The sequence below is a fragment of the Xenopus tropicalis genome, chromosome 7 (genome assembly GCF_000004195.4).
Source record: "Xenopus tropicalis strain Nigerian chromosome 7, UCB_Xtro_10.0, whole genome shotgun sequence".
Classification (NCBI taxonomy): domain Eukaryota; kingdom Metazoa; phylum Chordata; class Amphibia; order Anura; family Pipidae; genus Xenopus; species Xenopus tropicalis.
The window spans coordinates 33730537-33753686 of record NC_030683.2 but is presented as its reverse complement, the minus strand read 5'-3'; the positions used below and the strand labels follow the sequence as shown (position 1 = coordinate 33753686).

At 42.9% G+C, this 23150-nt stretch overlaps 1 protein-coding gene across 8 annotated transcripts in view; it reads right to left on the bottom strand.

Moving 5' to 3' along the window:
• The window catches only part of zfyve27 (zinc finger FYVE domain containing 27), a 73640-nt gene extending 57958 nt beyond the window's left edge, over positions 1 to 15682 (bottom strand). For 2 of the 8 annotated variants that reach the window (XM_018095250.2, XM_018095253.2), the window contains exons 1-5: positions 15596 to 15660; positions 7858 to 8070; positions 5063 to 5133; positions 1621 to 1807; positions 78 to 173 (exon numbers count right to left, since the gene is read on the bottom strand). In XM_018095250.2, the coding sequence (XP_017950739.1) occupies positions 78 to 173; positions 1621 to 1807; positions 5063 to 5133; positions 7858 to 8070; positions 15596 to 15633 (605 nt within the window). In that variant the 5' untranslated portion in view covers positions 15634 to 15660. 8 annotated transcript variants of the gene reach the window in all.
• Between the last annotated feature and the right edge of the window lie 7468 nt (positions 15683 to 23150).

Below are 23150 nucleotides of genomic sequence, written 5' to 3'. Positions count from 1 at the left end.
TACTATCCTGCTTGCATTACACAGTGTAGTGCTCAAGATGACTACCCAGGTTTGTATGATTTGTGGCTGCTACTTACTGAAATGAAGCGGTAGGATTCTGCCAGTACAGGACTTGATAGACTCGCTCGCAGCTGCCACATATCAAATTCAGTATGCTCTCCAAGTGGATTAAACTGTAACAAAAAGAATAACCGCAGATATAAAATCTTAGTATGAAATTTATAAGACCTATGGCACACAGTGAAACATCATATACCCCCAGCCTCCATATTTGAGTATTGTTGGGTTGTTTTCATACATATGAATCATAGAAGGCTCTGCAGGGTGCTTCTCCACCAATAGTAGGGCCACTAACTGCTATCACTACATAGAAACTGGCATTATAGACTGAATAAGGAAAACACAAAAAAAGTTGCAGTTCTGTGACTATATTGTTTTAAAGGGTTACTACACCTTTAACTAAAACTTTAGTACAGGTATGTTAATGTTAATTTAAGCGTGAACTACCCTTTTTAAAGGAGAACTAAAATATAAATCACTAGGGGTGCCAAAATGTTAAGCACCCCTGATTATGTATCACTTACCTGGTCCAGTGCTCTGGTCCCCTAACACCTGCACTGGCCCAGGAGATTTCTGCGGAAGTAGAGAGCGAACTTAGAAATGAGAAGCCATTTCTTTCAAGCCCGGGGAAAAAAGTAAGAATAGGAAAAAAGATCAGGCCAAAGAACCAGAATACCCTGGTCCGGTGTAGTTTTCTGCAAGCAAGAGCACTGGCCTGGGGTATCAGGTAAGCTATTATAATTACAGGGGGTGTGTCTAACATTTGGCTCCCCCCAGCGATTGAGACTTTAATTCTCCTTTAAAATCATTGCCCGTACACAATAAGGGACATTATACTAACCAGCTGAAAACAGCTGAAGTTAAACCAAACCACTATGAAGGTAGCTAATTTATTGAGATGGATGTTAAACAGTACCAGTGCAGTTTCCCATAACAACCAGCCAGATGTTTGCTTTATTTTTCAAACTATTAGTAAAATTATTAGAGTGTTAAAACCTATTTGCTAATTGGTTACTATAAGTACCCACACTGGCGTAATTTGACCACAAGTGGGCACTATTTCAGTATCAGCAATTCCCCTGGTACCTGTTATACCAGACCTTTATATATCTGTTATTTACCTTTGTGTTAAAGTAATTATGTAACTATTTTATGTTAAAATAACAAGTATACTTGTGGTGAAATTATTATTTTTTATTCTGATGCCAAATAATTGGTTTAGCACAACATTTGGCTTATGCATATTCTTGTTTTAACAACACTTACATAGTAACATAGTAAGTTAGGTTGAAAAAAGTCCATCACGTTCAACCATAATGCCTATACATAACCTGCCTAACTGCTAGATGACCCAGAGGAAGGCAAAAAACCCATCTGAAGCCTCTCTAATTTGCTGCAGAGGGGGAAAAATTGCTTCCTGACTCCAAGATGGCAATCGGACCAGTCCCTAGATCAACTAGTACTAAGAGCTATCTCCCATAACCCTGTATTCCCTCACTTGCTAAGACGCCATCCAACCGTTATGTTATAATGGTAATTTTTTTTAGTACAGTTACTTACAAACTTTTAAACTCTGCCACTGCTTCTTGGCGAGAAAGCTTAACTTTCTGTAGCTCTTCCCGCCTTACGCTGTAATATTTCCTTCGGGCGAGTTCAGGCTCAGGGATGTGGATTTTGGACATTTCCTGGAGGTATCCAATTAGAGCCGGTATTGAGATGAACAGGGCACCCACAGAGAACCAAGCCACTGTAAGGGATAATAAATAGATAAGCAGAAAGCAGCAACCACACACCTAAACACACCTCTACTATAAACTGCCTAATAACAGTGGTGCAGCACAAAATACTCTTTATGGTTTGGAATCTTTATAGTTAACAGGGCTACATCTAAAATACAAATGCAAAGATTGCTACTAAAGCTGTCTCTTATACAAAGTAATCATTTCTAAGCACAAGAAAAAGTATGCATGCATTTGCAGGGCTAATTGCCTGGGTGCCAGAGTCAAGAAATATAAAATTTCAAAATGATTGAGAAAGGTCTCTGTGAAGACCAAAACATTAATTTATTATTATTTTATATATGTTTTTATATATGTATGTATATATGTGCGTGTGTGTGCAAATTATATTTTTTTTAGTTGGTTTCAAAACATCTTTTAAAGGATACATAATGTGAAAACTAACATTATGTTGTAGTTTATTAACCAATTAAATTTTTGCTATTTACAGTTAATTATCAAGATATGTTCCTTTCTCTCTGCAGCATTCACATTGCCTTTTTGCTGGACTTCTGGCCATATACCATGACTGTGCTTTTCCTTTAACTTCTTAAATAGACTTTACAAAAAGGATATGGCTAAAGAAGGACACTGATTTTTTTTTTGTTTGTTTTTAAAGAAAACTATTAATAAAAAAAAAAAAAAAAAAATTAGATGGAGGACTAACCTGCCCTCTTTTTTTAGCTACAGCCCCCAAGCCTCCTTCTGACCTGCACCAAACTAACTCCTATAAGCAGCTCTACTCTTCTCATAACAGATACAAGCAGAGCTTAACTACGTAAGTGGCAGCTAGCATGTCTGGCCTAGTAATGTCTGGTCTCTGGCACCCTAATGCAGAAAGCCAGGCAGAAGCATCAGACACAGGGAATTAGAGAACAGAAGGGATGCGGCCAAACGTGATGGCCACCAACCCTGCTGTACAGTATTGCATTTTGAAATCCGATTCAGATGAACAGGGCAATTTTTTGGGATCCCCTTTAGTGTGGTTTATGAGTGGGAGCTAAAATGCATTAGGGAGATTAGTTTTCCTGTAATGCTTTTTTTTTTTTTTTAAACTTAGGGTTTTCCAAATAAGGGGATTTACCCAAGTCCTTACAATAAAGATAATAAATCCCCCACCTGTACTACCAGCCCTCTGCAGCCGGGGGCCTTTTTCATAAATGGAGTATGGGTACTAGGCCACTCCTTCTCTGCATTGTCAATTCATCACATTTTCATTAAGCAGGTGTTTCTGCTGTACACTTCTTTTGTTCATCCACATGTGTACTTATTGTCAGAGGGATCTACCTGTATACAGCTGGCACCGGCACGTCTCCTCTGAACAAAAAGATATTGGCCATATGTTAGCACTAACCTGACAGCTGTGACATCTCTTGCTTTGTTTAGCTATCCCCCAGCTGGCAAGGCAAGTGATGCACAAGCCTATTGTACGTGTTTATTAGTGAGATGACAAGGTAAGAATATAGCCTTGCCTGTTGCACTGTACAACTAAGCTATCACTAATAAAATCCAATAAAGCAGCAGGTGTGTGCTCTCTTTTTCCTTTGCACAACCCAGTAAGGGAAATAAACAAAGGAAAATGATTTTTTTTTTTTTTTTTTTTTTTTTTTAAAAAAGGAAGCAACATATTCCATTACATCTATTTTTGCTTTCAAGCATTCTGCTCACAGCACAGCGGTAGCTTAAAGGCTGACAGCAGTTACATTAGGTATAAAAAACTAATAAAACAAATGCAGCATTATTATAAAAACATATCTGAAGTTACATAGGGACAGGCATTTGTGAGTACACATGGATAGGGAAAAATAGGGCTCAATAATATCAATGTCAGTGTACCCATCGTATGCAGGAGAAAAAACAAGTTAAAAAATGATTATATTTTCTTGCAACTGGTGCTTGATTGCTCCAAAATGCTGCTCTGCTTTGGAGCACCCATGGGTTATGTATCCTTAGGATCATCCCCACAGGGCTTTGCATTTTTTAAGTGTACATGAACTCCATTACACATTTAACAGTATTTATTGAAAATATCCATTGTTTGATGTCTCATGTATTGAAAACACTGATCTCAATGTATTTTGATACCCCCTGCAATCACAGTGCACAGTACTGGTTTGCTGAAAAACTGTAGAGGAAACAATGTGTGGGCAGACTCAAATAAACATCATTAAGGGTAAAGACATATGGGATGATTCCAAGCATTTTCCAGCTAACCCGGTTGGACCCTCCTTCCATTCAGGAAAGGTGAAGTCGATTCTTATAGGAAAAAAATGCAGGGTGATTCCAAGTGTTTTGTCACCCAGCTGCTGAGCTGGAAAACACTCAAAATCACCCCATGCTCCTTCATCCTTGTGCATGCAATTGACTATTGTCTGAGGGAAGAGCAAGTAGTAACTTACAAGCAGCAATAGCGGTGCCTTGAAAAGAATATCTAACAAGTCAATACTCAAAAGAATATCTGCCTGCAGAAGCATACTGTAGATCCCCTGTCAGTGTCTGAAAATTCCCAACAGCCTGTAATTGTTGCAGGGAAGACTCTGTTGCTCTTGGTCATTCAATGTGTACGCTTGCTTTGTGGGAAAGTTACCCTTAAACAGATATTTGGGGTAAAAGATCTGCTTAACAGTTGGACAAGGCTGCTTTAAATTCATAACAAGGGTATCAAGGAAAACAAATAAGTGATAAACCCAAATATAATCCCTACTGGGCTATCAGGGGAAATTAGGACAGGGAACCAGAATTCAGAATAAATTTAAACTTTTAAGTCACAGCTGCTTAACTGTAGGACTGTGCTAGGATGGCTGTACTGGAGGAAAGAAGTTTCAAGCCAACACTACTTTCCTGGGATCCTGCTGCCTCTTAGTGCTGGTCGTAGTAAATGGAGTTGTCTGCATGCTGTCCAATGGGGAAAAGGTTTGTTAACTTTGCTACACTCCATTGCGCATGGATGATGATTTTGCCAATTAATGGAAGTAAGAAAGCAAACAGCTGTCTTATATCAACATACTGTGTGTTGAATATTCAAAAACTGTATATTTCCAAGCACAATATGCATACAATGCCTTATATACAAATAGCGCAATATAAATACAGTGTATACACATAAACATGTTATTTCTTATAGCTTATTTTTTAAACAAAATCCTTTTTACAACCAGTTGGACAAACCAGCTGAACAGGATTCTGACACAGAACAAGAAAAAAAAGCAGAGCATCCAGTTTACCTTCATTTAGGGTTAGCAGCAAGAGATTTAGTGTAATACAGGTAAAAAATGAGCAAAGGGGCATCTGCCACCTGTGGAAAGAAAAGAATGTTGAAAATGGTTAAAACAAATAGCTCATACATGGGATATTTCAGCATGTTCAATGGCGAACTGCAAAAGTCTGAGTCGGAACATGTTCTTATGTTTAAAATGGCATTGATTTCTGGTCCAACAAGCTATTTAGTGATGCAATTAAACTAGTATATGTTCAGCTTTAGAAGTATATAGTAAATGATAACCAATGCTAAAATGTTTAAATTCTGATGTAATTGCTTACAATATTTAACCGTTTGCTGAGCATCCTGTGTTGAGGCACTTATAATGCTTTCTGGTTGCTGACATCACTGACCCAAACAAGCAGATTTAAATTGCAATAAGTCATTCTTGAATTCCAACATTTGTACCCAGTTTTCACCTTAATCTGAGTTAGGCCTGAAAGAAAATAGCCCTTCCTAGACTAAAGCTTAGTTTTGTACAAATTTCGGGCCAGTGTAGGCTCAGAATTATCGTCCCGATAATTTTTCTACCATTGCAGATCATTGCATTCAAAGATTAGTCAGAAGACCTCTAGACCTCCAGTCTTGACTTGAAGCCTGTTTACGGTTTCCCAAATGATGCCAGTACTGATTAATATATGATCAGGCTTATATTAAGACTGGAGAATCTTAGCAGCTGTGAACGGCAGTGGGTAAGGGATGAGGACTGAAGTTGGATGGGTTTATATAAGCCCACTGAGTGATCATAATACCACCTTGTTCCCACTCAGGACTCACTAAACTGCCATCTTCTCTTATATATGTGGCTCACTCTATTTAAGCTTAAATAAATACACCTCAAAACTATTTAAACACCCTTACCTTACATGCCCGTAGCTTAAAGGGGGTGTCGAATTAAATGCTGTTGTTTTGAATAATTAATTTAATTGTAATTATGTGCAACTCTGCATTCATTACAATTGTTAAATGGTTTTAAAGTTATTTGTAAACAGTGTTCGCCACAGAAAAAAAAAATTGTCGGGCGGGAAAAAATTGTCTCGGGTAAGGAAAAAAAAAAATATATATCCTTCTGAAACCGCTCCTGTGCTAAAATAATTGGTTTTTATACACACCAATAGGACTGTGTGCTTTAACTAAAACTCTGTGCAGTCCTACTGTTTTCAACATACAAAACACAGCTACCAAAGGCCAATTATTCTCAAGCCTCGGTGTTATGATATATATATATTAGAAAAGGACCCACTATTAATTCCAGCCATGGAAGGACATAATTTAAAGCAGTACCTATTGTTTAACTTTCTTACCTCCAGTCCAGCTAATATATACTATGTGGAAAAGCACATAGTAAACCCCAGACCTGACAGGGTTTACTATTAAGTAATGCTGACCATCCTGTGATCTTTCAGCTGTTTCTGACCAATGATACATAGGGTGAATTTTATTGCCTGAAAAGTGCCAGCACTGGAATGCGTCAGCCTTTACTGAAACCACTATGTTCCCTGACAGCAAAATGAACCGGCTTATGCATATGCAGCAGGAAAAACCTTTGTTTCTCTTGGGGCTGCTCCAGGCCGCATGATAGGCAGCAGCATGTGACACTAGGACTAAACTATTCCCTGAAATAATCACAGGCCCATTTATATATCCTGCTCTCCAACTAAGTGTCTGTAAATATGCTGTTTGTCTTAAGCAAATATATAGCTTGAGAGAGCCCTATATTCAGTGTTTTCTATTTTTAAAATCTGCTGTTAAGATTTTTTTTAGCTTTGAGGCACATGTATGATTTAGGGCAGCGGTACACGGGGGGATTAGTCGCCTGGTGACTAATCTCCCCGCAATGCCATCCCATCGGCAAGAGTGTAAATCGCCGGTGGGATGGCATTCGCATCGCTATGATTTGCCGAAGACGCCCGAAGTTTGGAAACTTTGGGCGACTTCGGCAAATTGTAGCGACGCGTATGCCGTTCCACCGGCGATTTACATTCTTGTCGGTGGGATGGCATTGTGGGGAGATTAGTCACCAGTGGCATGGCATGTCGGGGAGATTAGTCCCCCCACAATAGTGAAGATTTATTGCAGGCGACTAATCTCGCTGTATGCCATTAGATAAGATAAGAGATAAGCAATTGGAGGTTACCTTACCAATTGTGACAGAGGCTTTCCTTGTCCTTTAGGGCAGTGGCCTAAAGGACAAGGAAATTAGGAAAAGAAAATAAGAACAAGGAAATTAGTCATCCCGTGACAACTCTTCGTTGCTGCGGATGACTAATCTCCCCGCAATGCCATCCCACCGGCAAGAAAGTAAATCGCCGGTGGGATGGCATACACGTCACTTCGGTTTTCTGAAGTTGCCCGAAGTTTCCTTGCTCGAAGGCGATGCGTATACCATTCCACCGGCAATTTACATTCAGGGAATACCTGGATACCTGGGGAAAAGATGGCATTAGCTCTCCCTGTAGAAAACTACCCAAATCAGTCCAATGTCCCCCACCTCAAGGTGGGAATATTGTGGAAAGGTCTGCTTGTTTGGGGACCTCACAAGATGAGCGGATCATTCTTTGTGGTTCAGCCATGACAAACCAGACTTCAGCTGCAGCTAGTCTAGTAAAAATGATACTTAAAACCAATGCCACTAAAAATTAACTAAAACTAAGAAATACTTGTTTTGGCCTAAGGGCAAGTCTACAAAGTCTACTATAGAGCCAATATGAATAAAATAATCGTCTTGTACATATAAAAATGACAGTAACAGTGCCTTACCTCAGCAGATATTTGATTCCTTCCCATGAATCTTTAATAGGCTCCAAATATATTTCTATTCTCTTATACGAGACTACCAGGTTGAAGAGGTCAAATGCCTGCACCTTGGTGGTGCTTTGCGGAGACTCCGAGTGCGACTCTGTCATAGTTGGGCTACCCTCAGACCAGCTGGATCCTCCCAGAGAAGATGCATCTCTCTCCGCTGGCTGCATTCTGGGGAACATTGAACTGTTATTGTGTTATGTAGCATGAGCAATAAATAACAGGTGCTAAAATTGCTTGAAATAAATTTAGTAGCTTCAAACATGTTCATATTTTTAAGTGCTTATTTCAAAATTTAGGGTGGAGGGGGGACAAAAGAGAGAGGGGTGAGGGAAAGGAGAGCAGCAGGTACACAGTGTACGTACAGATAACTGTTACAGCATTTATGAAACAGTTGTGAGTACAGACCAATTCATCATAGTAAGTTAGGAACATATGTGCATTTGAACCCATAACAGTCAAGTGCCACTTTTACGGCCTGTCAAGAGTTGCCCTCTGTTCACTACTCACAGATTTTGTCATATTTATCAGGACAGCCTCTGGCCAGGTATGTCAGCTGTATTAGGGGAAGAATTTTGCTGATTAAATCAAGGCAGAGTTGTAAGGAGGCTGGATTTGGATTTAGCCATTTCATGAGGAGAGCCTTCCTAGTAAAAATTGTAGGGATCACCACAAATCTCTACAATACCCAGTAGGCAGAAATTGGGTGACATTATTTTGGGAAAGGTATTTTCATCCTGCACATGGATCATTACTCTATACCAGAACCTTTGGACCTCAGGGAAATCCCCCATCATGTGAGGGTTGTTGGGCTCATGCCTGCCGCATTTGAGGCAATCTACTTTGTTGGGATCGCCAATTCTGCCAAGCCTTATTGGTGTGAGGTGATGGCTGTCTTACACTGAATGAGCCTTTCCCTAGAAGCAATAAGAAATTGATAGGCTCTTGAAGTACATTTGTTCCAATCCTGGGTGGATAGGGTCGGGATGTCTGCCTGACAGTTTGTGTAGGATTTACCACATCTGGATTTGCCTGTGCCATTTGTTCTCTAGTGAGCAGCTGGCCATTCACTGTTGCATTCCCTAGTGTCTTAATCCCAGCCCTGGGCCATCTCATGTACAAGAGAGGAGTCACTGCAAGTGGGGCATGTGGGAATTGCCCCACAAGGGGAGGTCAGCTGTAAGCAAAGGGGTTTGAAGATGGCTGATTTGTAATGCCACATTCCAACCCATACATGGTGTAGTAAGGACAGGGTGCCTATCCTGTATATCTGAGATTCTTCTATATGGTTCTATTTCAGAGTTTCTACCGAGCTGTCTAGAGTGGCTTGTAATTGAAGTTTGGGGTTGCTGGGGTCTGGGTTAAACCACCAGCCTATTTAGTAAAGTTGGGAGGCCAAAAAGTAGTAGTATAGGTATAGGAACCCCAGTCCCCCTTCAGTGATGGGGACCTTTAGTTTAGGCTTTGTAAAACTTTGAGATTTCTTTCCCCAGACAAACGGGGATTGGATATGTTCAGTATATGTAAAAGTAGACTTAGGAATGTAGATGGGGATTTATGTAGAACATAGAGAAAGTTGGGTAGAAAGACCATCTTTAGCAAATCGCTACTGCCCCAAACTCTTAAGAGGAGGTTCCCCCATGATTTAAGCTTGATTGTCATATTTTCAGTGATTGGGATGGGGTTTAGATCTATATAGGTGGCACTTTTCGTGGCGATTGTGATACCCAGGTATTTAAAGTTGAAACATGTTCATTTTAAATTGCAGATCACACAGGAGTACAAAGAACCTAAACCTGCAAAACTTCCCCAGAAGGACAGGATACAAATTAAAAAATATTTTTGATGCATTGTTGGGCAGAGTTTTTCAATCACTAAAGTTTCTACCCTATAGGTAGTGATACCAATTTTTGAATGTACACTTGAAAGGGAAGCTAAGAAGCTAGACAACAAACCTTAAAGGGATACAAACCCTTCATAAAACTGTGCCACCTAGTGGAGAAACCAAAAACCTTATTGTTATGTATATATAGTGAATAAAATACCCCCTGTTGTAAAATATTAGGATATTAGAAGTCACCTCTGGGTTCCATGACCTGAAATGATATCCCTATATTTTACAATAGGGAGTACTTTATTATAATATACAAGTTTTAGTGACAGTAATTACATCACTAAGCTTTGATAGAACTGATGACATCACTAAGTACCATTTATAAGGATATAATCTACAGTTGGTTCCTAGGGAAATTATCAAACTGTGTATTAGATTAGTTAAATGTGTAATTTAATAAAAAAAAATATTATAAATAATAATAAATTGAGCTTTTTTTATGTCTTAGGTATGGGTCTCTGAGTCAGACAGGCTCGGGGAAACCTTGCGCAGACAATACCTCTGTTCTTTCCCTGTAGAACTAGGCAAGTCACTTTATTTCCCGGTGTCTGACTGCATGGCCAGCATTACAATACCATGTTATCAGATACACAAGGGATGTAAACCCAAAAATAAAATATAATCCTAAGTACAATTCTATTATTCATTAATTAAACATATTCAACGGTCTTAAAATTATCTGTCAATGCAACTGCAATGTAAAGCAGTACTTAAAGCAGTATCTGCCTGTCTTTTTCTGCACTCTGGGTTATGACTTGAAAAAATGTAGGATCTCCTGCAGTCAAGATAGATCTATTTATTAGATTAACTCTGCTATATTGATTCACAGAAACATAAATTAAAATTTATGGCAGATGGGGAGATTTGCAGACAGTTGTTAAATCTGCGCTACTGCAGACGACAAGGGTGACGAAACTTTGGGCAACTTCAGAAAATAAATTGCCATTGGCAAAGAATTTTGGGGTGATCTGTTGCCTGTGGCAGTGCAAATTTAACCACAGACGACAAACCTCCCCATCTGCCATAAGCTTCAAGTCTTTGTATACATAGATAACCCAGGACAATGGCACGGAAATCCTGATAATCTAAAAGATCCTCCCCCCTACGGCACTAATTGCTAATAAAACGCACATTATTCTCTGTAACTGTTCTTCAGGAAAACCATTCTGAAAAAATATAGGGAATGCTGCCACACTGGCATAGGTCCATAGCTGGACCATAGTTGGAGTTTAGCTATGGACCTATGTGAGAGGGCACTTATTCACTATATAAATATCAACATCTGCGAGTTATTTAAAATGGCTGGCTTAGATATGCTATACGCAAGTACTGTTAAGTGATCAGTGATGACTGCCGGTGTTTGTAGAGGTATTTATTCAAATAAGGACACGTGCCATTGCTCTGTACACTGTTTATTTAGCAACCGGACACACAACAAAGCTCTAAGGCATCTGCTGTGTAATCAGATGCAGAATTAGCACTGAAAGGCAGTAGTATTTACTCTCTTTCCCTACACAGATAGAACTAGAACTCCCAGGATCATCCCCCTCTCCCCTATATTAGAAACATCTTCTTAAGTCACCCTGATTACATTGCAGGAATATCCAACTTAGCAAACAAGAAATGAACTCCCAGATCTCAACCAAGGCCCCAAACCAGCTCCAGGGTAGGTAGCACTTATGTTTGGCGATCGGTGCCTTACATTAACAAACATATTTGCTTATGAAAATCCTTGGCTTTGGTTATCGTGCTGTATAGGTCAATGCATAACACTCTTAGTACATACCAACCCATAGTACTGAGAGCAATCAGCCCCACAACGCATGTATGGGGCCACTTATCCATTATTCCCTTGCTTTAGGTCAGGGCTATCCAAACAGATGCTCGTATGCCAGATGTGGCCCTCAAAAGAATTTTTATAGCCCCCCAGTCCAGAGGGTCCATAAACCTCATGATTTGACATCATAATTTGAATTACATTACATGTAATGGGTTGGACAGCACTGCTTTAGGTGATCTCTGCAAAGATCAGAATGGCAGGAAGCTGTGGACAGATAATGCTTGAGATACCAAGATGGCAGGATTATCTGATGAAATGACCCCGTGGCTAAGTGCCTACTTAACAGGTTAAATAAAGAGAAGTATATTGTCCTTATTTTGACAGGTGAAGTGATGTAAGCAGTTCGTAAATACAGGAAAATTAGTTGCAAATATAATAATTAAAAATGAATTGTGTTCACATTCTCTAACTAGTAAAGAATGCAAAACTAGAACAGCTAGTATATCCCTGTAAAAAAAATCCTGGTCTCAGGTGCCCAAATGAGAAATTATAGGCACAGAGCACACATGTATTCCGCTCACATTGCAGTAGCAAGTTAAGCTCTATGATCTGCCTTAGCTCTACTCAGGGTTCCATTCATCCAGTTTACAATACACAACATCTGAGCGTGTTTTACAGTTAGCTCTCCAAGCTGCCTAAAGGTGGCCATACACGCACTGACATGCGTGTATGGCATGTCAGCGAGCCGAACGATATCGCAGGAAGCTGCTGAAATCGGTCGGCTCGCCGATCGGCCAAGTTAGAAAATTTTGATCGGGCGCCATAGAAGGCGCCTGACCAAAATTCTCCCTTCAGAGCTGAATCGGCAGAAGGAGGTAGAAATCCTATTGTTTCTACCTCCTTACCTGCCGATTCAGCCCTGAATGGTGTGTGGCGGATCTGACGATGTTTCGTGCGACCGACGGTCGTACGAAACATCGTGAGATCGCCACGTGTATGGCCAGCTTTAGACTTACTACTACCAGAGACTATAATCTGCCTTAAACAGACTATATGTTCTGCACTGAAGCTTTCCTACCAGTAGGGTGCACAGTCAGACTCACCTCTGCACTGCTTGCAGATATACTGAAAACAGAAATATATACATATACAATGCTTGTTTATACAGTGCCAAAAAACTATGCTGCGTTCTGCAAACAGTGCTAGTGCTCAGAATGGGAACAAAGAAAAAAAAAAAAACAGACATTAGGAGGAGGCTGCTGCGTATCTGTGGTTTAAATTTCTATTGCACCACTGGGTTAGTTCAACTTGGGCTTCTCTGTACCAAACTTCAACGAAAAAAAAAAAAATATTTACATTAGGCTACTGGGCCTCTATTTATGGTTTTGTTACATTAGAGCAGAATGTGAAACATCAAAGATACAAATAATGTCATTATCGTCTCCAAACCTTGGGAAACTGAATATACAGGTGCTGCTCTTCATAGCCCCATACCTGGGAGCAACAGTTCTTTATGGCTTTTTAATTGTAGGAGCCCCCTAAGCAATTAATTAACCCTATACCACAGGCAAAGTTGTGCTTTTTTTGCCCACCACTTTTTCTGATGGTTTAAAGTTCAGAGTCAAAATGCCCTAATTTACCCTGTTTTGCTCCACCATAGGGTTTTCAGACCGTCAGTTATTCAGATATATAGGTTCCGGTAAATATATACACATGTGTCCTTCATTGTAATGTAACAGAAAGTTCTGATTCAACAAGTAGTTCCCTGCGCATAGTAAATAGTAAGCCATGTTCTACAACAGTGCTGTCCAATTGGCGGCCCGCGGGCCGCATGCGGCCCGCGACCCCCCTCTGTGTGGCCCCCCACCTGTCTGGCTGCTTTGATGGCTTACTCTTGTGTAAGCTTTAAATGGTATCAGTACTGAGATTAAATGGCCCCCTGCATGGTTCTCACCTCAGATTCAGGCTGTAATCAGGCTGTATTGTTTAAATATGTAATCCCCTGTGTTGTTCACACCTTTTAATCTCTGCATTGTTCACCCCCTGCAGTGTTCACACCTCAGGCTCAGGCTGTAATCACCCCCATTGTTCCCCTGTTCACACCTCAGGAGCAGTAGAAACCCACAAATAATCCCTGCATACTACAAAAAGAACATGTACTGAGGTGGTACTGCAATTAAAAAGGTTTTTAATATATAGTTATTGTGCAGACTGTAGGAGCAGTGCCAGCATTGTGTCACTGTAGGCTGCCTGTGTGTGCCATACAGTATGGCACACACAGGCAGAGTAGGGAAGGCTGAGTATGGCACACACAGACAGAGTAGGGCAGGCAGAGTATGGCACACACAGGCCAAGTTTGGCACAAACCAGCCAAGAATGCCACACACAGTGAAAGTATGGCACACGCAGGCAGGGTAGGGAAGGCAGAGTATGGCACTCACAGGCAGGGTAGGGAAGGCAGAGTATGGCACACACAGGCAGGGTAGGGCAGGCAGAGTATGGCACACACAAGCCAAGTATGGCACAAACCAGCCAAGAATGGCACACACAGTGAAAGTATGGCACGCAGGCAGGGTAGGGCAGGCAGAGTATGGCACACACAGGCAGGGTAGGGAAGGCAGAGTATGGCACACACAAAGGCAGGGTAGGGTAGGAAGAGTATGGCACACAGGCAGGGTAGGGCAGGCAGAGTATGGCAGGTTTTTGCTGTACTACAACCATTAATATGGGTATGGTCATGTGATAACATGGGTGTGGTTTCAAGTGGGTGCGGTTTCAAAAAGGGGAGTGGTCAAAACTGGCTTCCATTATCGGCCCTCCACCACGTAGGTCGGAAAAATTCTGGCCCTCGGTACAACAGAAGTTGGACAGCACTGTTCTACAAGCTTTCATACAGGGAATGGCAGATTTAACTGTAATCAAACAGCCTGACAGTATATCATTTAATATGATATTAGTTATATAGTCTTATTTATGCAGCGTTTTACAGAGATTAGCGATCACTCACATTAGTATTTGCTCCAACAGAGCTTACAAAGTGAGGCCCCTGTAACATCCAAACACACAAGAGCATCCCATTGAGCCAGTGTTACAATGTTAGAAAGTTAAAAATATTAAAAAATATTAAAAATATTGCTCATTCATTAAAGACAGAAATGGTTTAAGCTACCAGCACAACCTTAAAAGGCACATCCTTAATAGCACATGAGTCCCTCCAGCTGTCCTAGTACCACAAATCCCATGATTCCCTGTGAGACTGTCAAAGTCCATTTTAGGCTCCTGTAACCTGCCTTAAAGTTTCAATGCTAATTCTGTTCCATGTCAGATGTTCATGGCATTTACTAATCTGGAGGAGGCTCAGACTGTAATCTTGCAGATGGAGCCCCTGTGCCAATTCCTTCCAGGAGCAGTAAAGCCACAATGGGGTGCAGGTGGGGACAAATATAGGAATGAGCCTTCTTCATACAGCTCTATACAAATAGCAGCAATATACAATAACATATAACTATTGACTTCCTTAGCAGCAATATACAATAACATATTACTATTCCCTATCTTAGCAGCAATATACAATAACATATAACTATTGCCTTCTTTAGCAGCAATACACAATAACATATAACTATTGCCTTCTTTAGCAGCAATATACAATAACATATAACTATTGCCTTCTTTAGCAGCAATATACAATAACATATAACTGTTCCCTCCTTAGCAGCAATATACAATAACATATAACTATTCCCTCCTTAGCAGCAATATAACATGTCAGCCTACTGAGCCCTTTCAGCCTGGGACAGACACATACTGTAAGAGAAGCAGAACAGTCCGGATATGAGAGAACAAGACTGTATGAAGCAATACAGAGGCTTCCCTTGCCCCCCCTGTGTATTTCCCAATCAGACCAGCTCTCCCCCCTCTAATAAACCCACACGAATGTCCCACTGAGTCACTGTACTAGCAGGGAGCTGAACCCCAGAATCTGCCCACACACCGCACTCACCTGCCGCTCTCACACTCACATTCCCTGCCAGTTCCCAGTCTCCGGTTCCCTCACCATTTCCTGTTTGGAGTCGCTTGTCAGCAAGTGACATCAGAGGTACAGTAAGTGGGCCGTGCCAAGGCCAGCCAGGGGGCGTGGCTTGTGGCGCCTGTGATGTTAACTCTGCTGCTGCCGGAGGATACAGGCATACTGAGCGGCTGTATGTCACAGTGCCGGGCAGGGAAGCGTAATCCAGTGAGGAGAAGCTGAGAGCGCCAAGCAGAATAAAAGGCTACTGTGACCATTGCTTGAAATGCCTGAATTTTGTTGCAAGATAATGTAAAGAGCCTATGGGAGAGACATGGCAGGGAATGATGGTAGTTGTAGTTCTGCAGCAGCAGGCGGCTATGAGGAGAGACAGCCTATCCCTGAAGTCTTAGGGATGACGTGTAGCACTCTCTGGCCTATCGCTGCTAGCAGGAGCTCGGTCGCTAGACGTTCAGTTCAGTAGCAGAAGCTCAGGCTGCTGTTCCATAGGAAACCCGCCATACACAAGCCCATACTGGCAGCCCATACACAAGCCCACACTGGCAGCCCATACACAAGCCCATACACAAGCCCATACTGGCAGCCCATACACAAGCCCATACACAAGCCCATACACAAGCCCATACACAAGCCCATACTGGCAGCCCATACACAAGCCCATACTGGCAGCCCATACACAAGCCCATACTGGCAGCCCATACACAAGCCCATACTGGCAGCCCATACACAAGCCCATACTGGCAGCCCATACACAAGCCCATACTGGCAGCCCATACACAAGCCCATACTGGCAGCCCATACACAAGCCCATACTGGCAGCCCATACACAAGCCCATACTGGCAGCCCATACACAAGCCCATACTGGCAGCCCATACACAAGCCCATACTGGCAGCCCATACACAAGCCCATACACAAGCCCATACACAAGCCCATACTGGCAGCCCATACACAAGCCCATACTGGCAGCCCATACACAAGCCCATACTGGCAGCCCATACACAAGCCCATACTGGCAGCCCATACACAAGCCCATACTGGCAGCCCATACACAAGCCCATACTGGCAGCCCATACACAAGCCCATACTGGCAGCCCATACACAAGCCCATACTGGCAGCCCATACACAAGCCCATACTGGCAGCCCATACACAAGCCATACTGGCAGCCCATACACAAGCCCATACTGGCAGCCCATACACAAGCCCATACTGGCAGCCCATACACAAGCCCATACTGGCAGCCCATACACAAGCCCATACTGGCAGCCCATACACAAGCCCATACTGGCAGCCCATACACAAGCCATACTGGCAGCCCATACACAAGCCCATACTGGCAGCCCATACACAAGCCCATACTGGCAGCCCATACACAAGCCCATACTGGCAGCCCATACACAAGCCCATACTGGCAGCCCATACACAAGCCCAAACTGGCAGCCCATACACAAGCCCATACTGGCAGCCCATACACAAGCCCATACTGGCAGCCCATACACAAGCCTATACTGGCAGCCCATACTGGCAGCCCATACACAAGCCCATACTGGCAGCCCATACTGGCAGCCCATACACAAGCCCATACTGGCAGCCCATACAAAAGCCCATACTGGCAGCCCATACACAAGCCCATACTGGCAGCCCATACACAAGCCCATACTGGCAGCCCATACACAAACCCATACAAAAGCCCATACACAAGCCCATACAAAAGCCCATACACAAGCCCATACAAAAGCCCATACACAAGCCCATACAAAAGCCCATACACAAGCCCATACTGGCAGCCCATACAAAAGCCCATACTGGCAGCCCATATACAAGCCCATACTGGCAGCCCATACACAAGCCCATACACAAGCCCATACTGGCAGCCCATACAAAAGCCCATACTGGCAGCCCATACACAAGCCCATACTGGCAGCCCATACACAAGCCCATACACAAGCTGATACTGGCAGCCCACACGGGCACTCCTGGCCGGCTCTGCAGTGTGTTGCATTTATAGGTAGTGGTGTGTGGGCTTAGGGGCCAATCAGTCAGGCCGACCCCACCTGGCCTATGGCCTACACAGAAAGGATCTCACTCCAATACATAAACTGATGAGTTTATGCCAATTGATTGATTCGCCCAGGCAACAGGGCTTATTTTCTAACACAAATGCAAAGTTGCGTTTGAGCGCTATTCACAAAGGTACTTGTGCCTGTACATTCTCATTTATATGTGCACATTACAGCAAATAATGGACATTTTCACTTTGATGAATAAGGAGTAAAGTACCCGGTGTAACAATGTGAGGGGGCTGGGGGCTGAATGCCTGCCCTGAGGAGCTGTTGCATTTAGGGCTCCATTTGTGGGTTACACTTACACTTGCACCTAATGAATCCCACCCGGCACCATTCCCAGAGCCATGGGCATCCCTGGGCCAGAAATGAAATTATTCACAACCCCAGAGAAGCCGCAAAATTTGAACACCAATGGCATGTAGTTTACAAACATGAACACTAATGGCGCTTGCATTGGGAAGCAGTAATCCGTCGGATCAGTCTCCCTGTTCAAAAATCTGTTCTTCCGGCAGCTCCTATTGGTTTATGGGTGCGGCATCTGCAGAAAGAGCCAGGGCTGCAATCTGGCAGGGAAACTTGGCAAAGATCCACCCAGATCCTGGCCACTGATTTGGTATAATTGTCACCGCAAGGGCCTGACTTTTTTTAACTATGGGAAACGGTGAGCTAATAATTGGGGCCCACTGGGGGAAAAGCTCCTTAACTTATGTTAGTTTTAACTAAAACATAAGCATTTTTAGTTAAACAGGGGTCCCCCAAGTCACTACCTTGCTTAGGTCCCCAAACAGGTTGGCCTAATAAATCAAGGTGGCACAGTGCTAAGCCCTAACTGGCACAACGTACCTACAGTAATATATATTTTGACAGTAAACACTTCACACACACGTGGCGATTTTCGATCTTGGTGGCACGAAAGATCGTTCCAATCGGCCACTAACCAGGGCTGAAACGGCAGATATGGAGGTAGAAACAATAGGATTTCTACCTCCTGCCGATTCAGCTCTGAAGGCACATTTTGCTTGGGTGCCTTCTGTGGCGCCCAATCAAAATCTTTTAAACCACCCGATCGGTGAGTCGACCAATATCAGCAGCCTCCTGCGATATCGGTCGCCTCGTCGACTTGCCATACATACACTGAATATCGTACAAAACTAGGTTTCGTACAATATTATTGGTGTGTGTATGGCCAGCTTAAGTGAGGTGCCAGTGATTGTACCAGTACAATACAGTCAGTCTGCTCCTATTGCTACTGCACTGAAGCACCAAGGAGGCCAATGAAAAAAGAAGTGCTTTCATTATCACTGTTCTGCACAGTTTAGGGCTCTGGCACACGGGGAGATTAGTCGCCCGCGGCAAAACTCCCTGTTCGCGGGCGACTAATCTCCCCGAGTTGCCTACCCCTGCCATCCCACCGGCGAACATGTAAGTCGCCGGCGGGATGGCAGACGCGGCGGCGCGATTTTGCGCAAATTGCCGAAAAAGACTCGCGAGTCTTTTTCGGCGATTTCCTGAATCGCCCCGCCGCGTCTGCCATCCCGTCGGCAACTTACATGTTTGGGGAGATTAGTCGCCCACGAACAGGGAGTTTTGCCGCGGGCGACTAATCTCCCCGTGTGCCAGAGCCCTTAGTGCAAGAAGTAGCAAAATAAACAGTTAAACACTTAGCTGCATGCGTGTCCAACAACAAGCCCTCTATTGATTGCACTCATATGAGTCCCTTTATCTTCAGCTTGTCACACATGGCTGTCACAAACAATGGCAAGCAAACAGTGGCCAAAGAACGCAAGTGTCAGGTAAACAGGGAATAGGGTTTGATTAATAAAGGCCAACTCCCAAGGTAATGGCACAAGGTGTCTCCTGATGACTTCTTTGCTTTGCGTCCATTGCGTCATTTATGCCAATAAGCAGCAACAGGAGTGAGTTGTGGGCATTTTAATTGCTGTCATGTGTATTGGTGATCAATATGCACAGTGTGGTATAGTCCTGATTGTAAAACAAAACCTTACAAAAAGTCACCAAAACTACCCTTCAGGGTTATCCCTTGGCTGCAGAGGCCCAGCACTGGACATCCAATGGTGAAGCAATAGACTAAACCGTGATCATTGGCAGTACCACCTTTATAGTTCCTTCCTGGGATGCCATTAGCGATGCTTTAGGGGTTTGCTTACTGGCACATACCCACTATTGTATGCGGCACTCTCTCATATTTCCATTTGTGCAATATATCATACAGTCCTGCCTTCTGTATTAGGCCAATAATTATTTAATTAATGTTAAAAGGGAACTGATTTTTGTTTAATGAAAGAAGACATAAATCTAACTTTCAAGTACAAGATTGGTTATCCAGAAACCTGTTATCCAGAAAGCTTCATTTTTGGAAAGGCCATCTCTCATAGACCCCTCCTCATGGAGGCAAAACACTCCTATTGGGTTTATTTAATTTTTCAATTATTTTTTTTAGCAGATTTAAGGTATGGAGATCCAAACTAAGGAATAATCCCTTATTCGGAACCCCCAGGTCACATGTATTCTGGATAACAGATCCCATACCTGCACCCGAATGTACCTGAAGGCAGTCTGTCACTAGGACCCACCCCCCTTCATGCAGGCTGTGTATGTGCTATGTTATAAGCAAAGCCTGCCAGCCATGTACATGCATTTCTGATATCAAGGCTACACCCTGAGGCCCTAATATTGAATTGGAAAGGAGTGGGAAGGCCCAGAATTGCTGCATAAAAAAGGGGGAGAACCATTGGTGCAGAAAAAGTAAATATTTCTAAATGCAAATATTTACAATTTTTGCAACAGCCTAAAGCTAACACTTACTGAATCCAAGTGGAACAGGTAATGCAAACAGTTAATGAAAGGAAACTAAACCAGGCAGGTGTCAGTGAACTTCTGGTGGACAAATGGAAGACACAATAGACTTCTTTGCTCAATAGCTTAGCACTTTCCCCTCATTCCATGTGCCACCTTTCTCTCTGGCATTTGGCTTGTGTGTGAAGCAAAGACCCATAAGGCTGGTAGAGTGATATTGTGCCCAGCCTGAGGTGGAAACAGTATCTATGGGCACAGGCAATGCTATAGTATAAACAGGACAATAAGAGCCGATATTTAGAAGGAGGGAGATGTTTTCCTTACAAAACAATATTGTGTTTTGTGTTTTAAATGTTTTAAACATTAAATTTATTCTTCTCATCATTACAAAATAGATGTTGTTATGTTGCTAACAACTGAATAGTATTCCCTGCTTAAAGACAAGGAAAGTCTATATCATTGCAGGGATGCCTAAGATTGTGCCCCCCCCGCCCAATGAAATGGGTTATCCTTGTCCCTTAAAGAAAAGAGGAGCATCTTTAGTATGTCAATTGCTAGCTCACTTCTTTTAATTCCTTTGGATTCCAATGTCCAGCAATACACAGCCCGGATTCTAGAGCACCTTCCTTAAATGCGTCTACTTTTTTAAAGATAATTTTATTATTATCCTTTATATATAGAAACCGGATTCCAAAAAAGTTGGGACACTAAACAAATTGTGAATAAAAACTGAACGCAATGATGTGGAGGTGCCAACTTCTAATATTTTATTCAGAATAGAACATAAATCACGGAACAAAAGTTTAAACTGAGAAAATGTACCATTTTAAGGGAAAAATATGTTGATTCAGAATTTCATGGTGTCAACAAATCCCAAAAAAGTTGGGACAAGTAGCAATAAGAGGCTGGAAAAAGTAAATTTGAGCATAACGAAGAGCTGGAAGACCAAATAACACTAATTACCGTATATACTCGAGTATAAGCCGATCCGAATATAAGCCGAGGTACCTAATTTTACCTAAGAAAACTGGAAAAACGTATTGACTCGAGTATAAGCCTAGGGTGGGAAATGCAGCCGCTACTGCTAAGTTTTTTTAGCTGTCAGGCAAGTTTGGGAAAGCTAAGGAAGCTGCCATAAAAAATACCTGATGCCCACCATTGATGCTTCCCATTGACTTCAGAGCTGTTCAACTTGTCTTCCCATTGACTTCAGAGCTGTGCAACTAAAACTCCTTGTTAGATTTCTGCCGTGTGTGCTCCCAACTTAGAAAGGCACACATGGGAGCGAGTGCACACTCGCATGTGTGAACTTAGGAAAGGCACAACTTGGAAAGGCACTACTTAGAAAGGCACAACTTGGAAAAGGCACAACTTAGAAAGGCACAACTTGGAAAGGCACAACTTGGAAAAGGCACAACTTAGAAAGGCACAACTTGGAAAAGGCACAACTTAGAAAGGCACAACTTGGAAAAGGCACAACTTGAAAAAAGGCACAACTTAGAAAGGCACAACATGCAAAAGGCACAACTTAGAAAGGCAGACATGCATCAGGCATCTGGTCGGCGCAAGACTTACATCACTTGTAGACACATGTAATCCAGTACCTGCAGGACCGAGAACCGGAACAGGCAGACTGTGCGGTCCCACATTTCAGCGCTCGTAACCACCCTCCCCCGGCGCCATGGTGAGACGCTGACGGGGAGACAGGGTGGCGATGCGGTTGCGCCTGTGTGGAGCGCGCCTCACCTGGCGCAAGACACTTGGACGCCAATGGGGGGACAGGGTGGAGGTGCCAGTGCGCCTGTGTGTAGCGCGCCTGTGTGGAAGCGACCGTACAGCCACGGAAGGGGGGGCACACGCGCACAAAGGGTCATGCCGGCTGGATAGTCCTCAAGATGATCCGTCTGATATTAGTGCCATTTGGTCACACACGCTGATGGTCACACTTCAATGAGCACCCTGTGCGCGAATGTCAGCAGTGTGAGAGAATGTGCACTGAGTTTTTGAGCATATTTTTCGTGCTTATACTCGAGTATATACGGTAGGTCAATTGGCAACATGATTGGGTATAAAAAGAGCTTCTCAGAGTGGCAGTGTCTCTCAGAAGCCAAGATGGGTAGAGGATCACCAATTCCCACAATGTTGTGCAGAAAGATAGTGGAGCAATATCAGAAAGGTGTTACCCAGCGAAAAATTGCAAAGATTTTGCATCTATCATCATCAACTGTGCATAACATCATCCAAAGATTCAGAGAATCTGGAACAATCTCTGTGCGTAAGGGTCAAGGCCGTAAAACCATATTGGATGCCCATGATCTCCGGGCCCTTAAACGACACTGCACCACAAACAGGAATGGTACTGTAAAGGAAGTCACAGAATGGGCTCAGGAATACTTCCAGAAACCATTGTCAGTGAACACAATCCACCGTGCCATCCGCCGTTGCCAGCTGAAACTCTACAGTGCAAAGAAGAAGCCATTTCTAAGCAAGATCCACAAGCTCAGGCGTTTTCATTGGGCCAGGGATCATTTCAAATGGAGTGTGGCAAAATGGAAGACTGTTCTGTGGTCAGACGAGTCACGATTCGAAGTTCTTTCTGGAAATCTGGGACGCCATGTCATCCGGACCAAAGAGGACAAGGACAACCCAAGTTGATATCAACG